Consider the following 24,265-nt stretch of genomic DNA (forward strand, 5'->3'; position numbering starts at 1 on the left):
AAGCAAAATCCTATGGATGGGTGGGGAAATCTGGAATTACAGCTGAAAACATTCTGTGGGAACAGAGATCTTGCAGGCAGTTGCCCCCTCTCTATTTTATTTCTTCATATTTAGATGTGTAATATGTTTTCCCTGTTTCTAGAAGTACCTTGCATGGAGCTCCAGGTAGGCTTCTAAGAAGGAGGCACAAAGAGGGAAGGGAGACTCACAAGTCTCTGGCATTCTCTGGCCTTTCTCACCTTCTTGCCTGCCTCACTCTTCCTCTTCTCCATTCCCAGGTGGGGTCTGTAGCCAGGAGGGCTGATGAAGCTTTGCCCTTGCTCAGCAGCTGGCTTCCCTACAGCAGCCACACATCCGCGCAGGGCTCAACTGTGTCCCTGGCACCAGGGGCAGCTGCTCCCTGCAAACCTGCTCTGGCCCACTGATGTCCCCAGTGTCTGCCAGCACAGCTGAGCTCTGTGGCCATGATTGCAGGTGAGACCTGCCCAGCACCTGGGGCTAATTAATTTACCCTTCTTGTACACTGCCCAGCACCCAGAACTAATTAACCTACCTTTCTTGTACACGTGCAGCTAGAGAGGGTCTGGGGGGTTTGGTCGCAGCAGGATCCCAGGGATCCTGTCCGTGGAGGAGGGTAACAAAGCCTCTGGCTACAACCCTCCTTAAAAGCCCATTGACATCCCCCCCCCCCCCCCCCACCCCCGTGTACTCGGCAATCCCATTTGTCAGGCAAAGACTTTTAGAATGGGGGGGAGAATGGTCTCTAGGGACGTTGGGGGGGTTCCACCTGGGGACAACCTGCAAGACACCTGGGCCCCAGGGGTCGAGGGGGAGCAGCGGAGGCTGCGGGCGGGTTGGTCTCTACTCCCGGGCACGCTGGTGAAGAGGGCGTCGCAGAGCAGCTGCTGCTGTTACAGCTCTCCTGCCAGCTCCACTCCTCCCGATGCCATTCCTACCTCCAGGATTTTTCCCTGACTCACAGCATCACCATCCAAAAGTCTCCCTGGAGGAAGGTATCTGCCTGCTGGTTTGTCTCTTTATCCTTTGCCTCATCCGCGGGAGAAGGGAGAAAAAAGCCATAAGCAATCAACTCGCCTGTTTCTCTTTATCTTCTTTTTTTTTTTTTTTTTTTTTAACTTTCCCTCTCCTGCTCCCTTCCTGTTGTCAAGGGGGGTAAAATCCCCTTTTGGAAGGAGCTTTTCTAGGTACATGCATGGACGGCAGCGAATTGGGAGAGGTGAGCAGCCGGCAGAAGATGTGAGAGCTGGAAGGGCCGTGCCGTGGGAGTGGTCCTCGCTTTGTGTGCGAGCGAGGCAGTGAGTGTGCAGCCTCCCACTCTGGGTGCATCTTTTTTTGGATGCTGTGCAGCTCCCTGTCTGAAATGCTTTTTTGGTTAAAAGAAGAAGAGATGTCACATCAGGAGCTCACCCAGCGACTGACTACGGTTATCACCCATGTGGGTAAGACATCTTTATTTTTCTTCTCTCCATATTTGTGTAGATTTGGGGGCCCTTTTCCCCCAGGAGATGCTAATGTTCTGCACAGGCAGGAAGCCTTTGTGTGATAATATCACACCTGTGTGTGAAATAGGAGCCATCAGCAGATTGCAAACCCATGGCTTTGTGCAATTAGCCTTTTATTGATGGTTTGGTTTGTTTTTCAAGCATGCAGTTCTCCAAAAAGCAGAAACAATAAGAGCAGAGTGTCCTACCTGTTAACTGATCTGTGTAAAATACTCAAGCACGGTCCTTCCTTGCAGGGACGTGGCAGAGAAAAGGGGGTGGTGCAAGGATGCCAGAGCAACAGAAGTGCTAATGTGCTTTGCACTTGCTTGTGATACTGGAATAGCAGCCCATTCTCAGAGTCTTTCTTATTGCTGTTTCAAGGGTTCTGGAAGGTGCTAGGACAGGATCCCAAAAGCTCTTCTCCATGTTAGGCTTGATTTTCCTGTTTGCTAACTTTCAAATGCTAGTGAAGACAGGTAAGGCCCTATACTATGCATTGGCATCCTTCTAAGTTGGCTATCCACTGGCTGGCACTGGTAACCAAACTACAAGGACCCATGTAACCTGAAACTAGCAAGACAGTAGGAGATGCTGGTGATTCAAATATCAACTGAGAAAAGCTTTTTGGGACCTTTTTTTGTTACATACAATTGACTTAAAGCAGACTGTGGCTACATTGTGTCATGTAAAGGGAACATTTTCTGTTTAATTGAATGGGAGCAAATTTTATAGCTGTCGGTTTTTGTAATGGACTGTGTATTGTGAATACCAAAGATGCTGTACAGGTTTTTGAAATGCCTTTGCAATTAATTTTACTCAACCTGTGTGAGATTGAGAGTGTGAACAAAATGTGGCTTTTGGAGAATATATTAATACAGCAAAGATTTTAGACCAAAATTCTTCCTGTGTTTGGTATTAGCTGTAGCAGCTGAACAAAGTTTAAGAAAGCAAATGCAATCAGTAGCTTGCCTAAAGAAAGAGCACAAAAGCAGATTTAAACTGAATAATATAATAATACTTGAATAATACTTGAATAATACTTGAGACCAGGTCCCATTTCTCCAGGCTCTTCTTGAGGGTCAGTCTCAGTGCTCCTGGTAGCCTCAGCAGGGGCTTGGTATGGGAGAGTGAGTTTGATTGCCAGGAGAGCTTGCAGCGTCAGTCTCTCTGACCCAGTCACGCCAACATGGGTTGCTTTTCAGTTGTACAAATTCAGATTGACACAAAGTCACATGAATTCACGTTTTTATTATGAAGATTTGGGATCCAGCATGAGGCACGTTTAAATTTTCAGGAGGAGTATTTCAGTGGACCCAAAGAAATTTGTGTGTCTCCTGGTTTTCCTGTCAGATTCAAATCAGGTCCCCATTATCCATGTTGAGGACCCTCCTTGATGTCAGGAGGGATTTGTTAGAGGTAACATAGCATTATGCTAGCATTTAGCAATGTAGGAAACCATTCTGGGCTCTAGAAAGATGTTAATGAACCTTACCCTTTCCGCTGACAAATAGAGAGGTTTCTGGGTCGTGTGGCTGAGGCCAGAGAGTCTCATTGGTTTCCTGGAGGTCAACAAGCAGATCAGTCTTGGGAAGAAGAATGAAGTTTTTTCTTTTTTCCATTTCATACTGAGGCAAGAGCCTAGATCACCAGCTTCCAACAGGGAAGGATAATCCCACCATTTTCCCAGCCATTCAAGACACAGAAATCAGACCCTGCTGTGGAGTCTGCCTGCCTTTTAGTAGACAGTGCTCATTTTTTATCAAATCATCTAACTAGAAAAAGCAGCTCTACAAAAATAGAAGCAAGTAATGTTAAAAAAAATGTTATTGGCTGAAGGAAGAACATTTCTTCCAAGCCACTTATGATGCACCATGTTTATGAATCACACTTTGTAACATGAGTTTCCTTAGCTGAATCAGCAGTAGCTCATTGGAACCGTAATTCCTGGGCAGCTGCCGGGATCTCTTGAAAGTTCATCAGAAATCTTTACAGCTCAAACGAGTGAAAGGGCTCTCATCCGTAGCAAACCAAGGGGATCCCTCACCAGGGATATACATTATAGTGTTTGCTGGTTTTACACCATCTATTGCCCTCATATTACCACTTGGACTGATGACATTCAACCTGTCTAGAATGTAGCCGATGCCTGGTTGGGAGCACAGCTCTCATATCACCCAGTAGCAGGAGGGAAGAAACTTATTCACAAAATTTGCAGAAAGCCAAACAAGAATTCTATGGTAAATTTAAAAAGAAAGACCTTTATATTTGCAATAAAAATTTTATGGGATCATTTTGGTCTGCCTGAAGTAGATGACATGCCAATTTATTTTTAATGTGTCAATAAGGGTGTCACAAACATAATTAACTGCCTGGAGCTCAACTTATCTGTCCTGGGCAGCAGCTTTGATCCCTCATTAACTGACTCATGTGAGACAGTTCCTGCACTTGTACAAAAAGCCTCTTATCCTGCTGCAGACTTCATACATGTAGCTGCCTGCTTCATGCAGGTTAAAATCAAAGTGTTGAAGGTATTTACCTACTCCACAGTAGCTGTCTTAACTTAGTAGCTTTCTAGTACCATGCACCCTGTCCCATAGCACATCTTTACACAGTATCAAACAGCAGAGGACCAGATAAGATCTCTTAAATAGCCTTGTGCTCCCTCAGCCTCTCTGGGATTATTCCTGATTGCCCTGGTGTGGGTGAGGTAATAAGGCCACCACAGGTGTCTAGGACAGGAGTAGTTCGTGAAGGCGAACAGGCTTTCTGCTTGCTATCCAAGACATAGCACAAAACGTTTCCCAATCTTGTTACCAAAACTGCGTCAAGATTCTTTTTTTAACTTAACCTACTTTCATTAAACTTGACTGATGGGAGGTGTTGGGGAAAGACTCATCTCTTGAAAAAAGTGTGTCCTTTGGGTAGGTGGGCAAGTGGCAGCTCTTCTGTGTTGGGGAGGGAAGAAGCTTTGCTGGGTGACATGCCTGGTGCTGACAGCAGGATTCTTTGCGCGTGGGAACGGCACAGCTCTTTGGCTTGCAAAGCCCACCAGAACATGCTTTTGTGCACTCACTACCCACCCACACTTGGCAGTTGGTTCCCAGAAATCTGATGCCAGCTTTGCTATGCGTGGGCGATGTGCTGGGCAGTTACGCATACGAGCACCTCCACCCAGTGCCCCATTTTTCCATAGATTTTTATTCTGAAAATGATTTTATAATAAAATGGAGCTGCCAGAACCGATGTCAGCTGTCTCAAAAGGAAACAGAAGAGCTTGGCTTCTCTCTGTTACCAGTAAAGAATTCTGTAGCATGTTAGAGGTAGGATTTTCTTAGAGGCTCCCCTTCCAATTGAGTTGTAAGAGCTCTTCACATCTTCAAATGACAACTGGATCCAGATGAGCTGTCTGTTGGTGTCCCTGGCAGGGGAGGCACTGATGTGAAATTGAAGAAAGCAGTACATTATACAAATGATATATACAAGGAGAAACCATACATTCATGTCAGCTTTCATTTGGTTTTACACATTCCTATTTGCCAAATCTCCCATTTTATGAATAGAAAGAAGAATTTAAGTAACTTGATGGACGTCAAAAGAAAGGTCAGTGGCAGAACTTGTTTTATGATGGACATCTCGGGACTTACACAATCTCTTAAAATTCTTATCTGTTAGCCATCGTCAGTCAATTCCTACTGCTCTTGCCTTAACTACTAGCTGTGAGGAGTGGCATAAAATATCTCTGTGTGTGAAGAGAAGTTGTGCTACAATTTGGGACAGGAAGTGAAGGATGATACTGCATCCACCTGACTGTTTAAGGGGAATTTAGGTCAGCAGAATGGAATAACCCGATCTGGCTCTTGTCCGAGACCAATGGCTTAGCATCACAAGTCACAGAATCTGTTTTATGCTGCAAAGCCACAAATAATCTGTCACAGCTGGATAGATGATTGTGATGTTTCTGTGTCCGTGTACAGCAAAGACACTCAAAAGAGATTTTTAAAGAAATGACCCTTCAAGTTACCATATCAAATAGGCCTTCTGCTACTTCTATGCAAAGGCTTAAATCAAGGCAATGGAAATTCCCCTGCCTGCAACAGAAAATTCTTCTCTTTGTTTTAGAGCATCCATGCATTTCATGAACTCTTTGCAAACCACTGATTCTACAGCTCTGTCCTACTTTCAGATTTCTGGTGAGCAGCAAGAAGCGACTGGTCTTTTCCCCAAACCACAGCACACCAGGTTTCCTTACCCAAAAGTAAGATACAGGCATGGGATATGCCTCTATCACTGCATTCCCTGTAACACAGGACAATAGAAAACTGCAAAAATACGTTTGCTGTATTTGCTTGTGATCTCATACTAACAAGAAGTGGTAGTCTGGGGTTCCTTTATCTATTAACCTACTTCTATTAAAAAATTGACCTGTGTACATGTTATCTCCATCTTTCTCTGCGTACTCCAATAAAGCTTTTGAACAATTGGCCAATTTTTTACCAAATTTGGTGAAGTGACAATGGTCATAAAATATTAAGTTCATGCAAAATGTGAAAAAAGTGACTGAACAGAAAGATGCAATGAAGAAAAGGCTAATAAGCTCATTCTGTTATGCCTCAGAGAATCCACATGGGAAAGTGGAATGGAGGAAAGGAGAGGTAATTACAATTTATCTGGTTTAGTTTTGCAGCTTAAAAAAGCTACTTGTTTACATTTTTGTTCCTAGATTGTGGTTATTAATTTTATCCCATTCTATATGGCTTATTCTGTGCAGCTGTTTCACTGGGAACTGTTTAATGAGAAACTATTTAAAAGTGTTTTGCTAATGCTGCAAATTTGTGCCTATAAAAAGCAGAAATCAAGCTTTCAAAGACAACCATGAGAAATGTGCAGATGTGCCTAGTGCACTCTCCAAAATGTCGAATGTTACAAGAGCACATGGTACCTGTTTAAAGTCCATATCCTGACTCGGTTTGTCAAGGCATGATCAGAAATAAAGACCATAAGAGATTGTTATGATTCAGGGATCTAAAACACTACTTTGTCTTAAGGCAAAATATTTATGTGATGGTTTGGCCTCATGTTTAGGGAGAGACAAAGGTGACTAAATTGCTTCCCAGAACCAGTAGGAACAGCAGCATACACTGAGTTTGCTTCTGTTTCAGGAAAGCACAGCTTGGAGGGATTTATCTTTTATAGTCTGTCTTTTACTTTAGCTGAATACTTTTTCATATGGGATGTGACTCTGCCTCTACTATCCTTAACAGAATCCAAGAAAAAGATGTGTTACCATTAATCATTTACAGCAGTAAGCAGAGCCCCACAGAACTGAAAGGCTGCTTACAGCCCTACCTATTTTCTCCTTTATTGATATCCTCCCCAAAACTGGCTGTTAAATCCTGAGCTATCATTCTCAAGCCAGTATGAGACCAGGATGTTGAGGAGAAAAGGGAATAGGAGTAGTTACCATCCACCATCTGCTTGCTGCAGAATTTTCACACTTTCTACTTATGCATTTTGTGATGGCAACTGTTGGAGACAGGGTGCTCGGCTGGATGGAACTGAGGTGTGATCCAATCTGCCAATCTGTAGGTCACTGTTTCAAAAGCCTCCAGACTGCTGCTGTTAAATCTAATGCTACCGCAGTCTCACTCTGTCCTTTACTTTCCAGCCTCCATCAGTAATGGCTTGTAGGTGTTTGTTCCTTGGAGTGAATGCATGGAAGAGTGTCTGATGTGTGAGGGAATTATTAAAGGAAAGTCAGGTGGCAGGATCCGTGTTTTGCTGTTATTACTGGTGGTGCACATAGTCCCACAGCTATGCCTGCTGGGCACTGGGTCCTGTGCACCCTTCGAAAGCTCTGCTGGTCTCTGTAATTTCTGTTGATGCCTAGAAAGTAGTTGGGACTCCTTATTCTAGGATGGCCAGTTGCAAGCAAATCTGTATGTCTGCTGTTGGAGTCAGCTCTTCTCAGGGCTTTCCTGAACCCAACTGCCTCAGGACTGGATTTCAGACAGTTTTATACAGCAGAAAGAGGAGCTATCAGCTTGCAGAGTGGGCATTTGCAAACACTGTGTGGTGGTTTTCGTTGTTGTTGTTTTGTGTGTGCTGTGTTTTTGTTTTGTCTTCTCCAGGGAAGAGGGGCAGTGAGAGAGGTTGGTTATTAAATATTAGACAATAATAATAATAATAATAATAAAAGAAAAAGAAGAATGAGGTAGTTTAGGCCACAAGCAGAGGGAAAAATTGCTTCTTGCAGCATCATTCTATGAGCTAGTCAGACTGTAGCACTTTCCCCTCTTCTCTTCAAGACTCCAGATCAAGCCCAAGGCTACTTGGCAAGAGGAGACATGGGGGGAGTCTCCAGGGGAAAGCAAGTGTAAGAGTTTTCCTCCTGTGTGAGGTCTCTGGATCAGGCACAATGAAAGCTGCTGGTGCTGACAGAAGTCATTGCTTGCTAACACGGTAGGCAGTTGTGACCATTCTACACTGCTAAGTCCCAAGATTAAAAAGCAAATAGGGCCAAAAGCAGGTAGAGAGGAGCCTCTGTTCCATTCTCTGTGGCAGAAGGAAGCTCAGATGGCCTCAAAGGAAATTAAACTGAGCTGACATCTATCACAATTCCTGGCAGCTCATTAAATACAAGGGCCTTTTCCACCTCTTCCCTCATCTTTTATTTAATTCCTTTCCTCACCTTCCATATGGTGCCTGAATCCGAGAGATCCCCTGAGAAGATATCTCCCCAGGGGAAACAGGTTCATCATTTGGGGAGGTACTTGCAGCACCAGACTGTCTCAATGAGTAGAGAATAAGCTGAGCAATTTCATTGCTGTTACTCCTTTCTCCCTTCTTCTGCACCGTGTTTGAGGCCTTTCTTAGCCCCCAAGGAATGAGTCGGCACTCCATCTAGGGTGAATCTTTCTGGAAGAAGCTTGGATAACTGCTAAAATAATTTTGACAGCACAATGTCTGGCACCTGATACTAGACCCATTTGTATATTTTCTCCTGTTTTTCAGTGCTGGGCTTGTGTTCAAGCATTTCTGAGAAGATAAGCCACAAATGTTTTGTGTTAATGCTGATATGTTGTAGCCCACTGATTGAGCCTCTTGTATAATACCTCACTTTAGAGTTCAGCACAGTAACATCTGGATTTCCCCAGGTGGGCTGTGACTGGGAAAAACTCTGAGTTCTCCACAAAGCTGCCTTCTCCTACTGACATGAGAAAAGGCTGCAGAATGATGTGAAAAGAATAACATGGCACATGGATCGTGATTAGTCAGTCAGCTTTGGTGACTCACACTAACCAGTGCAGCAGACATGGCCAGAACTGAAACCAAGGAACAGGAGGGAGACAGGGAGAAAAAAGAGCCAACTCTTACATGCATAGATGGAAAAAATCACTTGTAAATACCTTAAGTGATCTGTAAATCATGGCACAGAGGGAGGTCCTGCTCTGAGAGCAGAAACACTATAAAGAAAAGCTTGTGAGTTTAGTGGAGGAAATGATATCAGGGTTCACTTTGGCATAGGGACAGATGTGTAGGGGACAATCAGATTGAGATCACAGTATCTTCAAGATCCACTGTCATTTAAGCCCAACACAGAGAACATATGTGAGTCCAAAGACATAACTGCCTCTGAGGAATGACTGAGCTCATGTACTGGATGAGAGCCACATCCAGGATGTGAACTCAGTCTGGAGCAAGTCTGAGACAACATTTACGTGAGGGTAAAATACATTACATTTGTACCTACACACTTCTTGTCATTTGCAGTGCAGCATTACAAAAGGCTGATGCCTTTTCAGCAGAGGCCTACAAATAATTCAGCATTAATGAATAGTCCTTTCTTCTGTTTTCTGTTAAAATATTATTTGCGATGTAGTAGGAAGTGAAGTGCTGAACTGAGACTGGCTACCATGGAATCTAGGATTCAGTTTACAAAGCTTCTGTGTCCCCATCTTTTCCAGCCATTGCTGGGACCTGACAGTACAGAACAATATCCCAGACAATATAGCCAAAGGAAAGACAGGCTGCCAGGATCAAAAATCCATGCTGTCATGAAATTATTGTCTATTTTGTTTACCAGAACAACATGCACACAATAGCTCAAAAACAGCTTTGCACCTGCTATGCATTGTATTTGGAGTGTTCTGAAAAATGCATTGCTCCGAAATGGCTGCTGTCATGAAATTTGGGTCCTGAATCCTTTAGGCAGTCGAGAGCTAAGCAAGCACCGCCAAAGCACTGATTCTCAGTGCCTTCAGAGAGAGGCACTGCTGCTCATTTTAATGTCATTACCCTGCCTGCCTCAGAAATGGGTTGCACCCACGGTTTTGCTCTGGTATAAGGGACTACCATCCAGTACCCCCTTGGTTCCAGGACATAGGGTCTTGTTTGGCACCTCAAGGCAGCCAGCCCAGCCCTCTCTCGCATTGGTAGAGCTTTCCTGATTCCAGAGCTACATGAATGCAGCATAAATGAATTTCTCTGAGGACTCCATTGCAGTAAGTGCAGGACTATTACACTGAATGCAAAGCTGACTCTCTGGAAGCTTAAACAGAGATAAAAAGGTCTTTTTTGAGATGTTAGTCCAGTTTTTTATTTTAAAAGTCACCGATTCCTGACCTGGATTTCTCAAGCATGGGAGTTAATGTTAAATTGCTGCAGAAGCCAAAGTCCTTTGAAACATTGCAAAGACATGGTGGGAAATGATCCCTCATCAATATTACAAGAGAGTGGCTCTGATCCAGAAAGGTGCAAAGAGCTCTCTATTTCTGTATGAATAAATGGGGAACTGCTGGCACTCAGCACTCTGCAGGACCAGATATTTTTGTCTGAGTGTACTCAGCTGTAGCTGACCCAGCTACAGCTCCTGCTGCAAACAGGTTTAAGAGGCAGCACAGCATAGGCACTGCCTCGGGAGCCAAGACTTATGACCTTCTGTCAGAATTGCCCCGAGTTCATTTGGGGATCTTGGGTCGGTTCCTGTAAGAGCTCAAGAAAAGCCAAGCTGAGAGGATCTGGAGTCAGATGCTACACATCCGTGAGCGCAGGCTATAATCTCTGTGCCTCCAGTTATCTCCATCTGTGTCTCAAGGATCTTGGATGGAAACCAGCAGCTCTTATCCTGAGACCATTTATGCGCCCACCCATATCACCTAATGTGTGAGCACCTCAACGGTACTACAGTAGGGCTTTCATAGTATCAATCCATATATTAACACCATATGTTACAGACTTCACATGAGGAAGGCTGGATCTGCCACTTCTGCAGTGCAGGCTGTTGCCTGGGGCAACGAGATATGAGGGGCTGAAAACCATTTAGCTATTGCTTTCTCTGCATGACTGTGAGCTGTATGATTTCCAGTTTCCCTTGGGCAATGGCGGTGGACACAAGAGCAGTTATCTGCAGTTCCAAGACATAAATACAAGACAAACAATGCTAATGTACAGCATTTTGGTCTGCCTGGCAACAGCTGCTGACAGGATCTGATTCTCTTCATTCAATACATGCCTTGAGCTCCAGAGATTTTATAGGAGTTACTCTCAGTTAACACTGGAGAACCATTTCAAGATACTGGAACATGGAGAGCTGAAAAAAATCTAAACCCAGAGATGTTATCTTTCAGTATTTCTGGAGAGTGATTGTTGCCTTTAAATTCCAAGACATTTAATATAGCAGTTTGATTTTAATTTTGTTTTAATTATACATAGGTGAGGATTAGCCCACAGTTACTAGCATCTCCAATTATTGCAATATCTGTGGTTTAGTTAGTACTTTCTGTGGATGTGCAAGTGCTGACAGACAGGTACTGGAAGAGAGAACACAAACACATGCAGCTCTAGTAACAATGATAAGTAGAAATGAGATTTGTGTGTGAAGTTTGGATGTGTTGTCTGTTAGTTACAACATTAACACTTCAAATGCATTTTTTCTGGTATGGAGATCATATTATAATAGAATTTCTGTGGCTAGAATTACTATCAGGAGAGTTTGCCTCTTGTTATCCATCAACAATCCTTCACATAACAAAGGATGACTGCATATATTTCCCTCCTTTGAGGCTAAAGTTCGCTGTTATACATCGCCATCTCTGCAGCCAAGGCTTAATTTCTGAAGTGATCGATATCGGTGTTTTCAGCACGAAAGCCGAAGCTGATGACAAATATAGGAGCCATACTATCGATCTGGCAATATTTAGAGAAAAGGTTATTTCAAACAGAAAAAGCTATGTCCTTAGTATGACCCTGAGATATAATCAAGTGCATAACTAATCAGAAAGCTCCCAGCAATTACATGCCAGTAGTTGGTGCAGGAAGGTTGCTGGGAAAATCTGATTAGTCCTTATTATGGTGATCTGCTTATTTTGTGAAAACAAACTTCCTAAATTTTTAAAGAGAGAGATTCAAAGCTATTCTCACCAATTCATCTGTCTTAGGTATATGCACTATTATTAATGTCTAGTATCTTTTCCTCTACCATATTGTGGAAGACAGGAGAGGCTTCACAGCAGACTTTGGAGTCACAGTTCAGTTTGAGGTAAACTTTTTAATCTTTTTTCTTTAGCTCATAAAAATCCTACTTTCTGGCTTTGTTTTCAGCCAGGGGAGAATGCAGTTTCAGCAATGTGCAATTGTCATTTTGGATCATGTTGAGTTACACTCTAGCTATACAGCAGAGCCTTGTGCATGGTTGTATTTCAAAGGGGAAAAGAAAGCTAGCGGCCAAGTGCACTTTGAGCAGCAATATTGTTTGGACAGAAGCAAAGCTGAGTTTGTCAGTGATATTCTGTGGCCATTCTACCCCAGTATCTGCAATAGCAGCTCTATACAGGCCACACTCTGCCTGTCCCACTCTCCTGTTCACACCTGGAGTGCCACCACCATGCAAGGTTTCTCTAGTCATGCCATGGGATGGAGGAGAGCTGAAATACGAGCCACCATCCCCAGCATGCTCCTCTGCCCAGCAGGATGCCAGAGCAGGGCTGTTACCTGCAGCAGAGTGTGTGTCTGTTGGTCTCTGGATGCCAGCTGTGCTGGAGCAGCCTTGTCTGCCACAGGGAAGGGCACATCAGTGCCGCTCTGCTTCTGACACAAGCAGAAAATATTGCTTTATTTTTTGTACAGTTGATTGCCACTCTTGAAGCAGGTATTTTTAAACCCAGAGGCAGACAGGGAAAAGCTGTGTAGAACTATGTGAATTTATGCTAGAAAAGAGCAGTAAACAGAGGGTTAAAGAGGAGGTGAAGCTATTATTTCCCCAGCTGAAAGCAGGTACCAGTTAGGAGCAGGTGTTATCACTAATAGTGGGGTGAAGAAGGGCTATCAGACCTGTTCCACAGGAGCTGGGAAAGAGATACTAGCTGGAAGAAATGCAACAAGAAGGTAGATTTTTCAGGCGTAGGAGGAAATATAAAGGAGAGGTTGGAAAGCTGTGTGGTGCCTGGGAGGTAGGGTTGGGGAGTGGTGTGACTGTCTTGAAGGCTTTGTGGAAGGCTGGACTGAGGCTTGTATGTTGTGTGGAGGACTGAAGACTGTTAGGAGGCTGGAAGGTGATGTGGGAGATCTGAGGGCCAGGTGGGTGGCTAGTAATTCCTGTGTTCTGTGGACATGCTGGAAGCCTGATCTGAATCCATTGTTATCAGCTCATGTGGCTCAGAAACTTGAGAAAGAAAGAAGTATAATTATTTGTAAGAGAACTTCCAGAGCCCAGGGAGGCAAGCAACAATTATTGGTTGTTTACCAGCAGATTAAACAATTGTATTCTCTTTCAGTTAGGGTGACTGTAAATAGGAATTTTGTGGAGTGAGTTATTAATCTAGAGCTCTCAGGACAACAGGCAGTGGAAGAAAAAGCAGAGACTGGTCAGATACTATAGCATCTTAAGAAACAGCAACATTTGAGAAAGAAGAGAAGAGGCTGTTTACTGTTAATGTCTTTATATCACTTAAGAATTAATTTTGAGTGATAGGCTGGACGAAGGCTGGCTCTAATATGTTCTCCTGGGTGCCACAGCTGGCTTTCAATGCTATTTATAAGCACTGGCTAGGTGAGCAGCGTGGTGCTTGAAGTCTGCCTGTGGTGTTGCTCTCTGCTGGCGTGTGGGGTCAGATGGCACAAAAGCCCTCACAGTAAGAGAGATCTCTGCCAGATGCACTGCAAGCTGGCTTCTCTCTTAAATCAATGCAGACTCCAGCAGATGTGTCACCTACTCAAGTCTACTTTTAGGGGTGCATGTGCACTGATAACACATGGTTCAACCTTCTTTGCTGCCCCTATGCAGCGTACCTCGGTTGATACCTTTGGAGCAGTGCTCTAGGTACAGTTGACCAAAAAATGCACTCTGCTACTGAGGAGCTGCTGGCTGATATTCCTTGTTTATGGGTCCAGGAGAGATCGTGCTGACCTACATCAGTGTTGCTATAGATCTTTGAAAAAAAGACTGAACTCTGCTGACTCCAGGTGGTACTGACGCAAGCATGGGTCTTTGGTGCCTCAGAGAATCCAAAGTCCAGTGGAGACAGAAGTGTATTTGGGAGCAATTAGGAGGATGGCATGCCACTCGGTCCATGTGTCCCTGTCCACTTTGAGGTCATATCAACCATCTCATGTGTTAAGTCTGGTATGGTTTCATGCTTGACAACAGAATAGTCCTAGTTCTGAACCTACTGTTTTTGGCTGCTTTTGAACCATTTTGCTGTTGCTTCTTTAAGGAGAATATCTTTACATTTAAAGATTCCCCTTAGTATAAACTAATGCAAAGGGCTCCCAAGCCTGTGGGAGATGTATGGATATCTGCTTTTAGCACATTCCTCCCTAAATTTTGGCTTTTGTGGGCCAAAATATTACGTGAAATTATTCCCGCTCGCCCCCCAAGCTGCCTTCTAATGTTTCTCAGATGCGTGTTCAGATATAACAAACGCAAAAAATTATTCTTAAGCTGTATCCTTTTATTGGCAGTTAAATGAGAAATTGTCTATTTCATGGGAGTAGCAATCTCTCTGTGGTGCTAAAGTGCTCAGCTGAGAATCACTGGAGAAGTACATAGCGTTATTTAATGCTATATTCCATGGAGTGATCTTATGCCTTTTGGGACTAAGGTCCATAAATGGATGTGGGATTTAGATACACTTCATTGAGTTAATCTGCGCTGGTCAGCGGAAAGCATTTGCAGTGGGGTTTCCTGGCAGATTAAAGAGGAATTTCTTATCTCATCAGAACACTGCATCACTCAGCTTTAGGCAGCTGAAGGCCACAGTGCTGTTAAGTCAAAGCACTGTCCTTGTTTTATGTTGGCTGAAGGCCTAGCCTTGTGCAGACAGTGTTTAGCACATCCCAGCGTATGAACACTGCATGTCCTGATAGCAGAACACTCAAGTTGACAGGGAAGGTCTTTGTGCGTTACTCTAATGTTGCGGAGAAACCCTTGTGCTGCCCCTTGTAGGACAAGTGATGTCCGATGCAGCTCTGTGCTGGTTCTGCGCCTGAGGCTGGCTTACAGACAACTTTTTACTGTGTGGATGTACTTGCCTGTTGGTGTATGTGGTCCCTGGATAAATTTAGGCTTGCTACTAAAGGAAACGAGGCTTTTATGCTCATGCTTTTTCTGTCTATCCCAAATGGCCATTTTCCATATAACTTCAGCAGCTCTTGCCTGGTTTTGACAAAGGATTGAAACTCTTGGTTTCCTGTAAATCTCGTGGAAATAGGTTGCTAGAAAGCCCATCATTATTATACCCTACTATTAGACATTACAGAATCAAGACAGAGTAGGATGATGAAAATCAGTAACTGCTGGTTGGAGAGGAAGAGGGCTGGGAGTGTGGTTGTGTGTGTTGAGGCAATGCCTTGGCCTTGCTGTGTCCTGGTGCTTGATGCAGTGCTCTGCGTGGGGAGAGCTAGACACAGTGTACATGTGAGTGGATTATCCATCCCTTTTCTGGTACACACCAAGCATTGGTGTAACTTGGGAAGTCAGCCTGTAGATTGTGTCCTTCTAGAATATTAAATCCATTAGAGCTGATGGCTTAGAGATGAAGCTGGGGAGAATAAATGGGAAACAGCTCAGGGGTTCAGGCTGTGGGTGGATGTGAGGATGGAACATTTCTTCAGCATCAGGCATTGAGCAGGGCGAATTCCTACTGCCTGGGTAGGTGTGCAGGTGTCCAGCTGTGTGTGCAGGTGTCCAGCTGTGCTGTGTGATTGCACTTGTGGGAGCACACAGAGGAGAGTGCTGCAGCCTCTCATTTGTGAGTGCCCGGTGCTGAGAAAACACATTGTGGGCAGGTCCTTCAGAACAGACCTCTGGCTTTTGACAGCAGCCCTGTGCTGGGAAAAGAACAAGAACATGTACTCCATGGTTGCCAGGCCAGAGGGAGTTACTCCTCTTCAACTGATTTTTATCCCCAGTTCCCAAGAAGGATGCAAGCCTTGCCCTAGGGGATATGAAAGGAGTGTGTTTGATGTGTATCTACCAGCTGACACAGCCAAATCAGTCAAAGTCTTGGTGTTCAGAAAAGTCTAGATACAAGCTCCTTTTTCCTTGTGGACTGCTCAGAGTTATCTGAGTGAACCTCAGTGCCCATACATGCAAACAGGAAAAAAAAAAATCAGTAGTCCCTAAAGCCCAGTATCCTACTCTGTGTAGTAATTGATGTTGAGTGTTTGAGAGATGACAATAAAACATTAGAAATGCCTTGACTTTGTAACGTGAGAAGCTGTTTCTTCCCATTTGGCTAACATTTGGCATGCGTCCAAAGGCCCTGTGCATCAACAGCCCTTGTGATTCTTACAGATCCTATTTTTATCCTTGTGTCTTTTTGATTCTCCTTTATCTGCCTTAAGTTATGAATTGCAACAACAACAAAAATTCTTCTTCCATCAGGGAACGTACACAGCTGCTCCTTGGGGAAAGAATCTGTCCTGGTGGTCTTGGCTGCATGGATCCAGGTGCTTTTCTGCACTGCCAGAGCTCCAGTGGTTGGCTGCAGGGAGAGAAAGAGGAACAGTGGAGCGCTCTGGATGCTAGAAAGTATCCAGGTTACCCTTGCACTGGAGGTGACTCAGTGTGTCAGTGGCAGAGTACAGAGAGGAGGAAAAGCATGTTCCCTTCTTAGTGTCCAGAAACCTTTTTTTCAAGTGCTCATGGTGCTGCTGGAGGGCTATGGCACAGAGTATGTCTGTGCATCCACTTCTTGCCCTGCATGCTGCATTGATGGTAAGGTGATCATGATGTTTAGGAATGAGGGAGAATGGTGGCCTGACATGCCCAGTTTTATGGTTCACAGCCTTCTCTGGCTTACCCAGTGTCTCTCTCATCTGTTCCTCTTGCGTTTACTTGTCTTTCATTTTATTTCTCTGACTCCTTAAGCCAAGAGCTGCACGTTGGGTATGTGTTGCAAAGAAAGGCTCTTAGCCTCACTCAAGTCCTCGGGCATTTTCATGATTGAGACCGGAATAACTTTGAATCCAAGCTTAAACCCTGGATCTAGCTGCTCTTTACCCCTCTGCCAGTTAGATTGGTAACACTGGGAATCTGTTTGATCTTGCCAAGCAGATGTCTAGCAAGACAGCAATGCCTTCTGTTCTTGCTGATGTGCACTTAGGGGCAGAGGCCAAGAAAGCTAGATAAAATAAACCCTGCAGGTGCAGCAACAGGTCCTGCTTACTGCTTGGTCTATGAAGATTCCATTAATCTCTTGTGCAGCTTCTCTAATCCTACAGTGGTGAAGCTTTTTTTTTTTTTTAATTATTTTTTTTTTAAATGAGGGTAGTGGTCCTTGATTAGCCCTGCATCTCTACACAGCTTTGAGATAGCAACAAAAGTTCTTTGGCTAGGTTGTCTTCTGATCTTTGCTATACTAATTCCTACTTCTGGCAGGTCACGTGGGAGCAATGTGCACCAAGAGTGGCAAAGTTCTTGTTTCCCACTGCTGAAGGTGACCAAAAATGTTCTGCTTGTCAGTTAGGAAATCACTTCAAGCAGATCAGTGTAATGGGATTCTGAAGCCATATGGCACTGGAATTAGTGCCTTCTAGTGCAGTAACTGCATGCTGTAATTGCAACAGCGCTGTATGTGAAAAGTAATTTTGAGAGCAGAGATATTTTTTTTCTCTGCTCATTCCTTTAACTCCTTGGGGCTTCAGACAATGCCTGGGATGTGACCCATTTAAAAAAAAAAAAAGAGGAGGAGAGAATCCTGATTTGCTCTTTATTAGTTGGAAGAAAATAAATGGAAGTTAATGGAAAAGACCAGTTTCATTTTCCTAGCTGAACAGTGTAATGAATCTTACCTGTAACATCACCAAGTGTGCTCTGAAAATAATCCTCCATGTCAAGCTGCTGAAATGTCTTGTGGCTTATCAGATTCATGATCTGGGCGGTGGGGAAGGCAGAAGGTCACACAGGTATATGCAGAAGGAATAGTGTGTTTCAGCATAGCTATTGAAGAACAGGTCAAACTTAAGGTAAAGCATCACAGAAAAAATAGGGAAATGTGAAGGTGGAGTTTCAGGAATTAAATATGGAATTTTAAAAAATTTCTTCAGCTTCTGTGTCTATCAATTTTAGTAGCAGCACTGGATTTAGATTACTTATTTCTCAGCCTTGTAGAATCTTGTACACAGGTCAGGGGAAGCTGCTGGTTTTCATGAATAAATATCTCTTGCTGATCTCACTGGGGGGTGTTTGGTTTTGGTAACGTGGTGCTGTGTGGTGTGTTTTGTTTTGGTTTTAATCATTGGTGGATAGGAGAGGCAATTTTTGAGTCCCTGGGGCAGATTTCTTCTTGCATTGCAGTTCCAGCATCAAGCCTCTCAAGCCTCCCCCTTGGAACAGAGTGTCTCAGATCCTCCTGTTGTTAAGTCACTTGGATACCAGTGGGAACAGCATATGCAAGGGAGGATGACAGATAGCAGCGTATTGTCACAAATACCGGATTCTCCCCCATTGTATATCTATATATGTGCAAGGCTGAAGCATAATTATTGTGTGTATGCCAGACATACACATGAACATATTGTCAGAAAAGCTTATTTTCCAAGGTACATCATGTTTGCCTGTGTATGGAAGGAGACCTTGAGCACCTGTAATGAAGAAGAGGATGGAAGAGAGGTTGTAAGATAAAACTCCTGGGTTATGTTTCTAGTTTTCTTATTTTTGTAGAAAACTCTCAGCATAATTCTGCCTTCTGTACCACTGCTCTCCCTATCAATAAAATATTGCAGTTCCCTGGCAATTTCTTTATCGAAGCTCTAATAAATATTTTACAAATGCTAGTGAATCAGGTCACCCAACAGCTCAGTACAACATTGTCCTCACTTTGCAGGCAGGGTTTTGGCAAAGAGCAGGAGGGTGACCAGCTTCATGCTGTGCAGCAAACTGGGGGGGGAAGCAGCAAAAATCCTTTGTGTTAAAAGTGGAGATCCCCTTTGTAGCTTTCTTTCATTAAAATGAGAAGTCCTATGACTTGCCACTTCCCAGGTGTGGTAGGTGTTTCACTGCACAGTTTGTGTGTGCTGGATTAGGGAGCTGAAACTGCTTGCTGCGTGGCTGGGGAGCAGTGGAGTTGGCAGTGGAGAAGCTGCAGAAGTTTGTGGAATGGGGAAGAAGTAAAGCTGACTTGACTTCTTTGTGCTTCAGATTACAAGCATTCATGCCTGTCCATCTAGTTATTCACTATTTTAGTAGTAGCATCATGTGAAGCTATTTTCACCTGGCCATTCTTGTCCCCTCTAGTTCATTCTCTGGTTTGTATTAATTAGGCTTCCCCTTTCCCACTCCTTGTCTAGGGATCAGCTGTGATCTGAGAGGACCATGAGCAGCATGGTAGCATTGGTTACAACTACGTGAAGTGCCAACAGGTGGTACCAACTAGGGCAGAGGAAGACAGACTCTCCTGGCCTGTGTATAAGGTCTTTGCAGGAAGCTTGTTCTGTGCTCAGGTCTCTGCAGTTGAGCTCTGGGTTGCAGCTCAGCCCTGATTCAGTAAGTTCTCACTGTGTGCTTTGCCCTGTCACCAGTGCTGGCCTTGTTCCTGTTCATGTACCTCCTGTGCGGTCCCTCTCAACCCCAGGGAAGGGTCCCCTTATTTTACTATATCAGGATTGAGCGCTCTCTGCAGTCACTGCCCCAAGTACTAGTTTCTTCACAATGCTCTCTGACCAGTGATTTCTGTTATAGTAATTGTTAAAATAGGAAAAAGGTCAACTTAAACATCCAGCACCTTAAACGAGAAATTTCTATATGTATGTTCCAAATCTCTCATTTTGGTGTCAAACTGGTGGATTCAACTTCTTTAAAAAAATATATATTATAATTGCAGGGGGGGAGTGCACAGCTAGCAAAGCATGTATGCCAGCAATATTTCCCTTCTGTCCTCCATTTGCTACTCTGTTCATTTAGATTATCAGATCTTATGAGCAGGGACCGTGCACAGCAGCAGAGAGCTTTTCTGTACAGTTGCAGCCTCCCAGTACCACTGCCAGACATATGAGTAATTGGTTGAGCAGCTCTGCAGAGCAGTCTCCTTGCACCATCCAAGCTGAAATGCAGGAGTAAGAAAATCCATTCTCGGTGATGAAGAATCATAAAACCATGAACCTGAAAGAGATAAAAAAATCAGAAGAAAAACCTTTTCTTAAAGAAAAACTCTTTGTGACTGTATCTAGCATGCTCTTTAAGAGACATTATATGATCTTGCATTGTGCTTCTGGGATCTTATCTCTTCATTGTCACTTATAAGATAGCTTTAAATTAATGATAAGGAAGCCATTCAGGGCATAGGCTGTGTTGAGGTTCGCAGCTTTCATTCTGAATGAGAGAATAAAGTAAACTGATATTGAAAGCAAGGAGAGAGAAACAAACACAGCCAGTAAGCCTATAAAAGTCTTAGCCAATTGCAATGGTGAACATCCTGCTGGCAACGGTGACCTTGAATGAACTAAGTGGGATAAAGTCACCAGCCTGGACTGACGGCTGAAGAATCAGGCTGGATTCCAGCAAACTGAGAGAGCAGATTCCTGACAAGATCCTCCTGAGCTGTGGCAATGGCTTCTCGGTGTCGGAAATGTGGACAACAGGTGCCCAGGAATCCACCTTTCACTGCTGTCCGGATAACAGAAGGAGAAATGAAATCTTATCATGATTTTATAGGAGGATGCATTAGACTGGAGCGCATGGCAAAGAAAGGTATGTGCAGCATCTTTGAAAGAAATAACATCTTCTTTTGGTGGCAGCTGCATTGCATTCCTAGGAGATTTACAAAAAAGTTTGTTTGTTTGTTTGTTTTTTTCTAGTACTTTCTCTGAGTAATCAGTGGCAAATAAAAACAATTGAGTGGATTTGGTTATTACCTGAGATATGAGTGCATTATTCGATTTGGCTGAATATTCTGGGGTATTTGTAGTGATCTGACCTAGAGAAGGTTAAAATGGGTGTTAGATTCATTCTGAATAAATGTTTATTTCACTCAGGTATTAGACACTGAGGTTTCTGTATGTATGTCTGGAGCAGGTACTTGCTGTGCATGTAAAATACCCTTTTGAAATGAATGTAAGGAGTTGGGGCAGTGGGTTTCACAACCCAGTTGACCCTGTCACCCTGTGCTCCTAAATTACTACATAGAAGGTCATCATCTTTCTCACTGTAAGGATTCTGGTTTCACTGTACGCAGAACAGAAACTTGGACTATTGAGTTTTTTGTGCTCTGTGTGAGCCGGTCTGGGTCCAGGGCAGTATTCCCTCTGAGGGGGTTGCTAGTATAAGATGCTGATGTCCTGGCAATTTGTGCTAATTGCATATTAACTCTGAAGCGATGTCAGTTGAAAGCTATGCTGTTGACTGCTTGGTCACACATTGAGATTGCTGAATCATAGCACACTTTTTATCTATGTGCCATTTGAGAGAAACAAGGAGCTCTTTGGTTTCATTTGCTCTCTTAACTTAAATACTTAGCAAAACTCAAATCCAGAACATGTTCAATAGTACGTGACAAAAAGATCCCTCAAAACATGCACTGTGAATGTACTTTCAAGTTGAATTGTTTATTATTATTTAATTAGCTCTTCAGCAGAGAGAGTTGTATTCAATCTGGTAAATCGAGAATATTCTGCAGAAAAAGAGGTGGACCAGAAGCAGGTCATCTGCTGGCAGCTACTGCTTACAAATTGGGGTTTGCAGATGTTTTCTTTATCAGGGCTCTAACGCACAATGCCAGGGCTTGAAAACTGCAAAGCCAGTCCATTGTACCTCTGCTTCTGTCGGCCATCAATGCGTGCTGATTTTTGGGCTCAGTGCCTACCTATGCATTGTTGTATTTGGCTGACCTTTTGGTAACACTGATGTTTCCAGTTGCACTCTTTGTAATGAAGCGTTCTGAGTTCAGCATAGCATAGCAGAAATGTCTGACATCTGAGTAAAAGACAGAACAGAATTAACTGAAGTTCCTTCTTGAGTCTTTGATCAGGTGCTTCCAGGTTGCTCATGGCTTTGGGGGTCCGTGGCTCTGCTGCAGGCAGAGCTCAAGCATCTGCTCTTCTTTTTTTTCATCCTGTAGGTAGAGAGAGGGGAAGACACTGCTGAGAGCTTTGCCATGGTTACTGTTCCCAGGGAAACACCTTCCCTGCCTCTCATACTGAGAGATGACCTGGCATAGTAGTATGGGTGGAAATCCCTTGGAAAAATAATTTTCTGCTGGAGAAGAGATAGTGTGTTTAGTAGTCTGAGCCTGTTGCCGTTTTGTGAGGTAGAAAGCATCTTCGCTGCTTTTGTTTTAAACTTAACCAAGGAGGCCACAGGAGGGGTAGGAGTCAGGTTATTGCTAGGGACAAGGTGCCTCCAGCTGCGTGTGTTAGAGCTGCGTGAGCTGTGAGAATGTAGCAGTGACAGCTCTGCCTGCAGTGACCATGTTAGAAGAGGACTAAAGAGCTGGCAAAGTGGCACAGGAATTCATAATAACAACACTGCCTGGGTTCTTTTCTCCTGCTCTGAAATGACTCTGACCCTGTGCTCATCTTTTGTCATGTTTTAGCCTTAGTTTTATTATCTGTGAAGCGGAAGCAGTGGGAATTACTTGCCTCCATAAACAGTGGATCCTGATGATGTATTAATAGCTAAGATGAGACCAGTTTCCTTTTGCTGTTGATGCTGCATAAACACAGGGGAAGCAAGATGATCTGTCCCAGAGAACTTGGGCTCTGCCTGCCTCATCTTGCTAGCCCTTTGCTACCAGCAAAGACTCATTGACAAGCTCTAGGGGTGGATGTGTGCTCCTTCCTCAGGCTGGCTCTGTCTGAACACAGTAGCAATGCAGGATCATGGATCTCCAGGGCATGTTCTGACTTGACTCTCACTTAGTGGTACCCTTTCTGCAATGTAAAGATCCATATGGAGTGTTGTTGAGGACTAATTGACTAGTGCTTACTTAGGACTTCAGACACTCTAGAGTATGAAACATTTTTCAAATGCAGATCACACCTGTGGGGCTCTGAATATTCTGTGGCAATTTTATCTCTCATGCTAAATATCATAATGAGAAGAGATGGAAAGCACGCAGGTAACTACAGCAGAAATAGAGGTTGTAATCAGGCCTACAGGTAGCTTGCTTTCCATCAGCAGTACCCCACAGTGAGCATGGCTGTGCCAAGCTAGACCTGGATCATGCAAGTTTAAGGATTCCTTTGAACCAATGTAATTTTTTTTCATGAGTGGTTAAAAGTGTTGTTTTACTCTCCTGCTCATGTAAAGAGATTAAAATAGTGAATGCTTACCAAAAGAAAGTGTCACTGTGAGGGGCCAGTTGGAGGGCAGTTTCCCTATGGCTGTGTGAGGACTGCCCAGAGCTCCACAGCCCTGACTCCCTGCAACAAGCCGAGGAAGCACCTTGCTGTATGAACTGGCCTATGGGTGCTGAAGTCCCCTCTGGGGTCTGATGTGCAAATGGTGCTATTCTGAGTACCAGTATGAGACCTTGAGACCCTCTGGGAGCTGCAGCTCCAAGGTGTTATAACGGATGACCAAGGGGAAAGAGCCCCCGGAAAGCCAGGCAAGGAATATCTGGGGACTCCAGTCCAGAGCTGATCATCCTTGTAGTGCTCTCAGTTTCTAACAAAAGAGATACTGAAGCTGAAAGCAAAGCATACCCCTTGCCACGAAATACATCATTCTTGGACAGTGGCTTGTGTGCCTTTTCGGCACTGACATGACTATTCGTGTCACCCAGTTGCTGGTTAAAATATGTTATGCTTGAGGACACCTCCTGCCAAAATGCCCCCTTCTGTGCCCAGGTGCTCTTAGTTAGCCTGCTTTGTTGTGATGCTCGTGTCCTCCAATGGGACCACGCAGCTCCTGGGGCTTAACATGGCTGGATGAGCACTGGCTGATTAGACTGTTTCTGCATGCTGTGGAGCTTGAGGCTGCATGCAGATTATATATTTTTAAGCAAATAAATGTGTGGGGTTTATCTGTGCTCAAGGCTGGAGGCTGTGTAAAGGGTAATGAATCTGTAAGGCACTATGGAGTACACAGTTAATTGCTGAGGCTATTTGGGATTTTGCTGTTGCTGCAAAAGCAGGCAAGATCCTCCTTGCCAGTGGGATGAGGACCCGTCTCTTGTGCTGACAGAGTATTTCTGATTTTGTCCTTCTGTAGGACAGAGAAATGCTGTGGTTCCATTTGTCCAGCAATCATGGGCACTTGTTCTCAGTCCTACTGCTGCGTCTCTCTTACTGCTGGAAAAGAAAATCAGTTATTTAGATCTGCCTGT

The 24,265-nt window shown here is 44.0% G+C and overlaps 1 protein-coding gene across 18 annotated transcripts in view; it reads left to right on the forward strand.

Annotated features, from left to right (window-relative positions):
- The first annotated feature begins 770 nt into the window (after nt 1–770).
- MCF2L2 (MCF.2 cell line derived transforming sequence-like 2) overlaps nt 771–24,265 on the forward strand; it is a 163,661-nt gene continuing 140,166 nt past the window's right edge. For 7 of the 18 annotated variants that reach the window (XM_065073745.1, XM_065073753.1, XM_065073756.1 and 4 more), the window contains exon 1: nt 19,999–20,691. In XM_065073745.1, the coding sequence (XP_064929817.1) occupies nt 20,550–20,691 (142 nt within the window). In that variant the 5' untranslated portion in view covers nt 19,999–20,549. Of the gene's footprint in view, nt 1,461–19,998; nt 20,692–24,265 lie in introns of those variants that run through there. The other 11 variants (XM_021293133.2, XM_005506591.3, XM_065073750.1 and 8 more) reach the window with 5 other exon arrangements.

This window comes from Columba livia, chromosome 9 (genome assembly GCF_036013475.1).
Source record: "Columba livia isolate bColLiv1 breed racing homer chromosome 9, bColLiv1.pat.W.v2, whole genome shotgun sequence".
NCBI classification, from domain to species: domain Eukaryota; kingdom Metazoa; phylum Chordata; class Aves; order Columbiformes; family Columbidae; genus Columba; species Columba livia.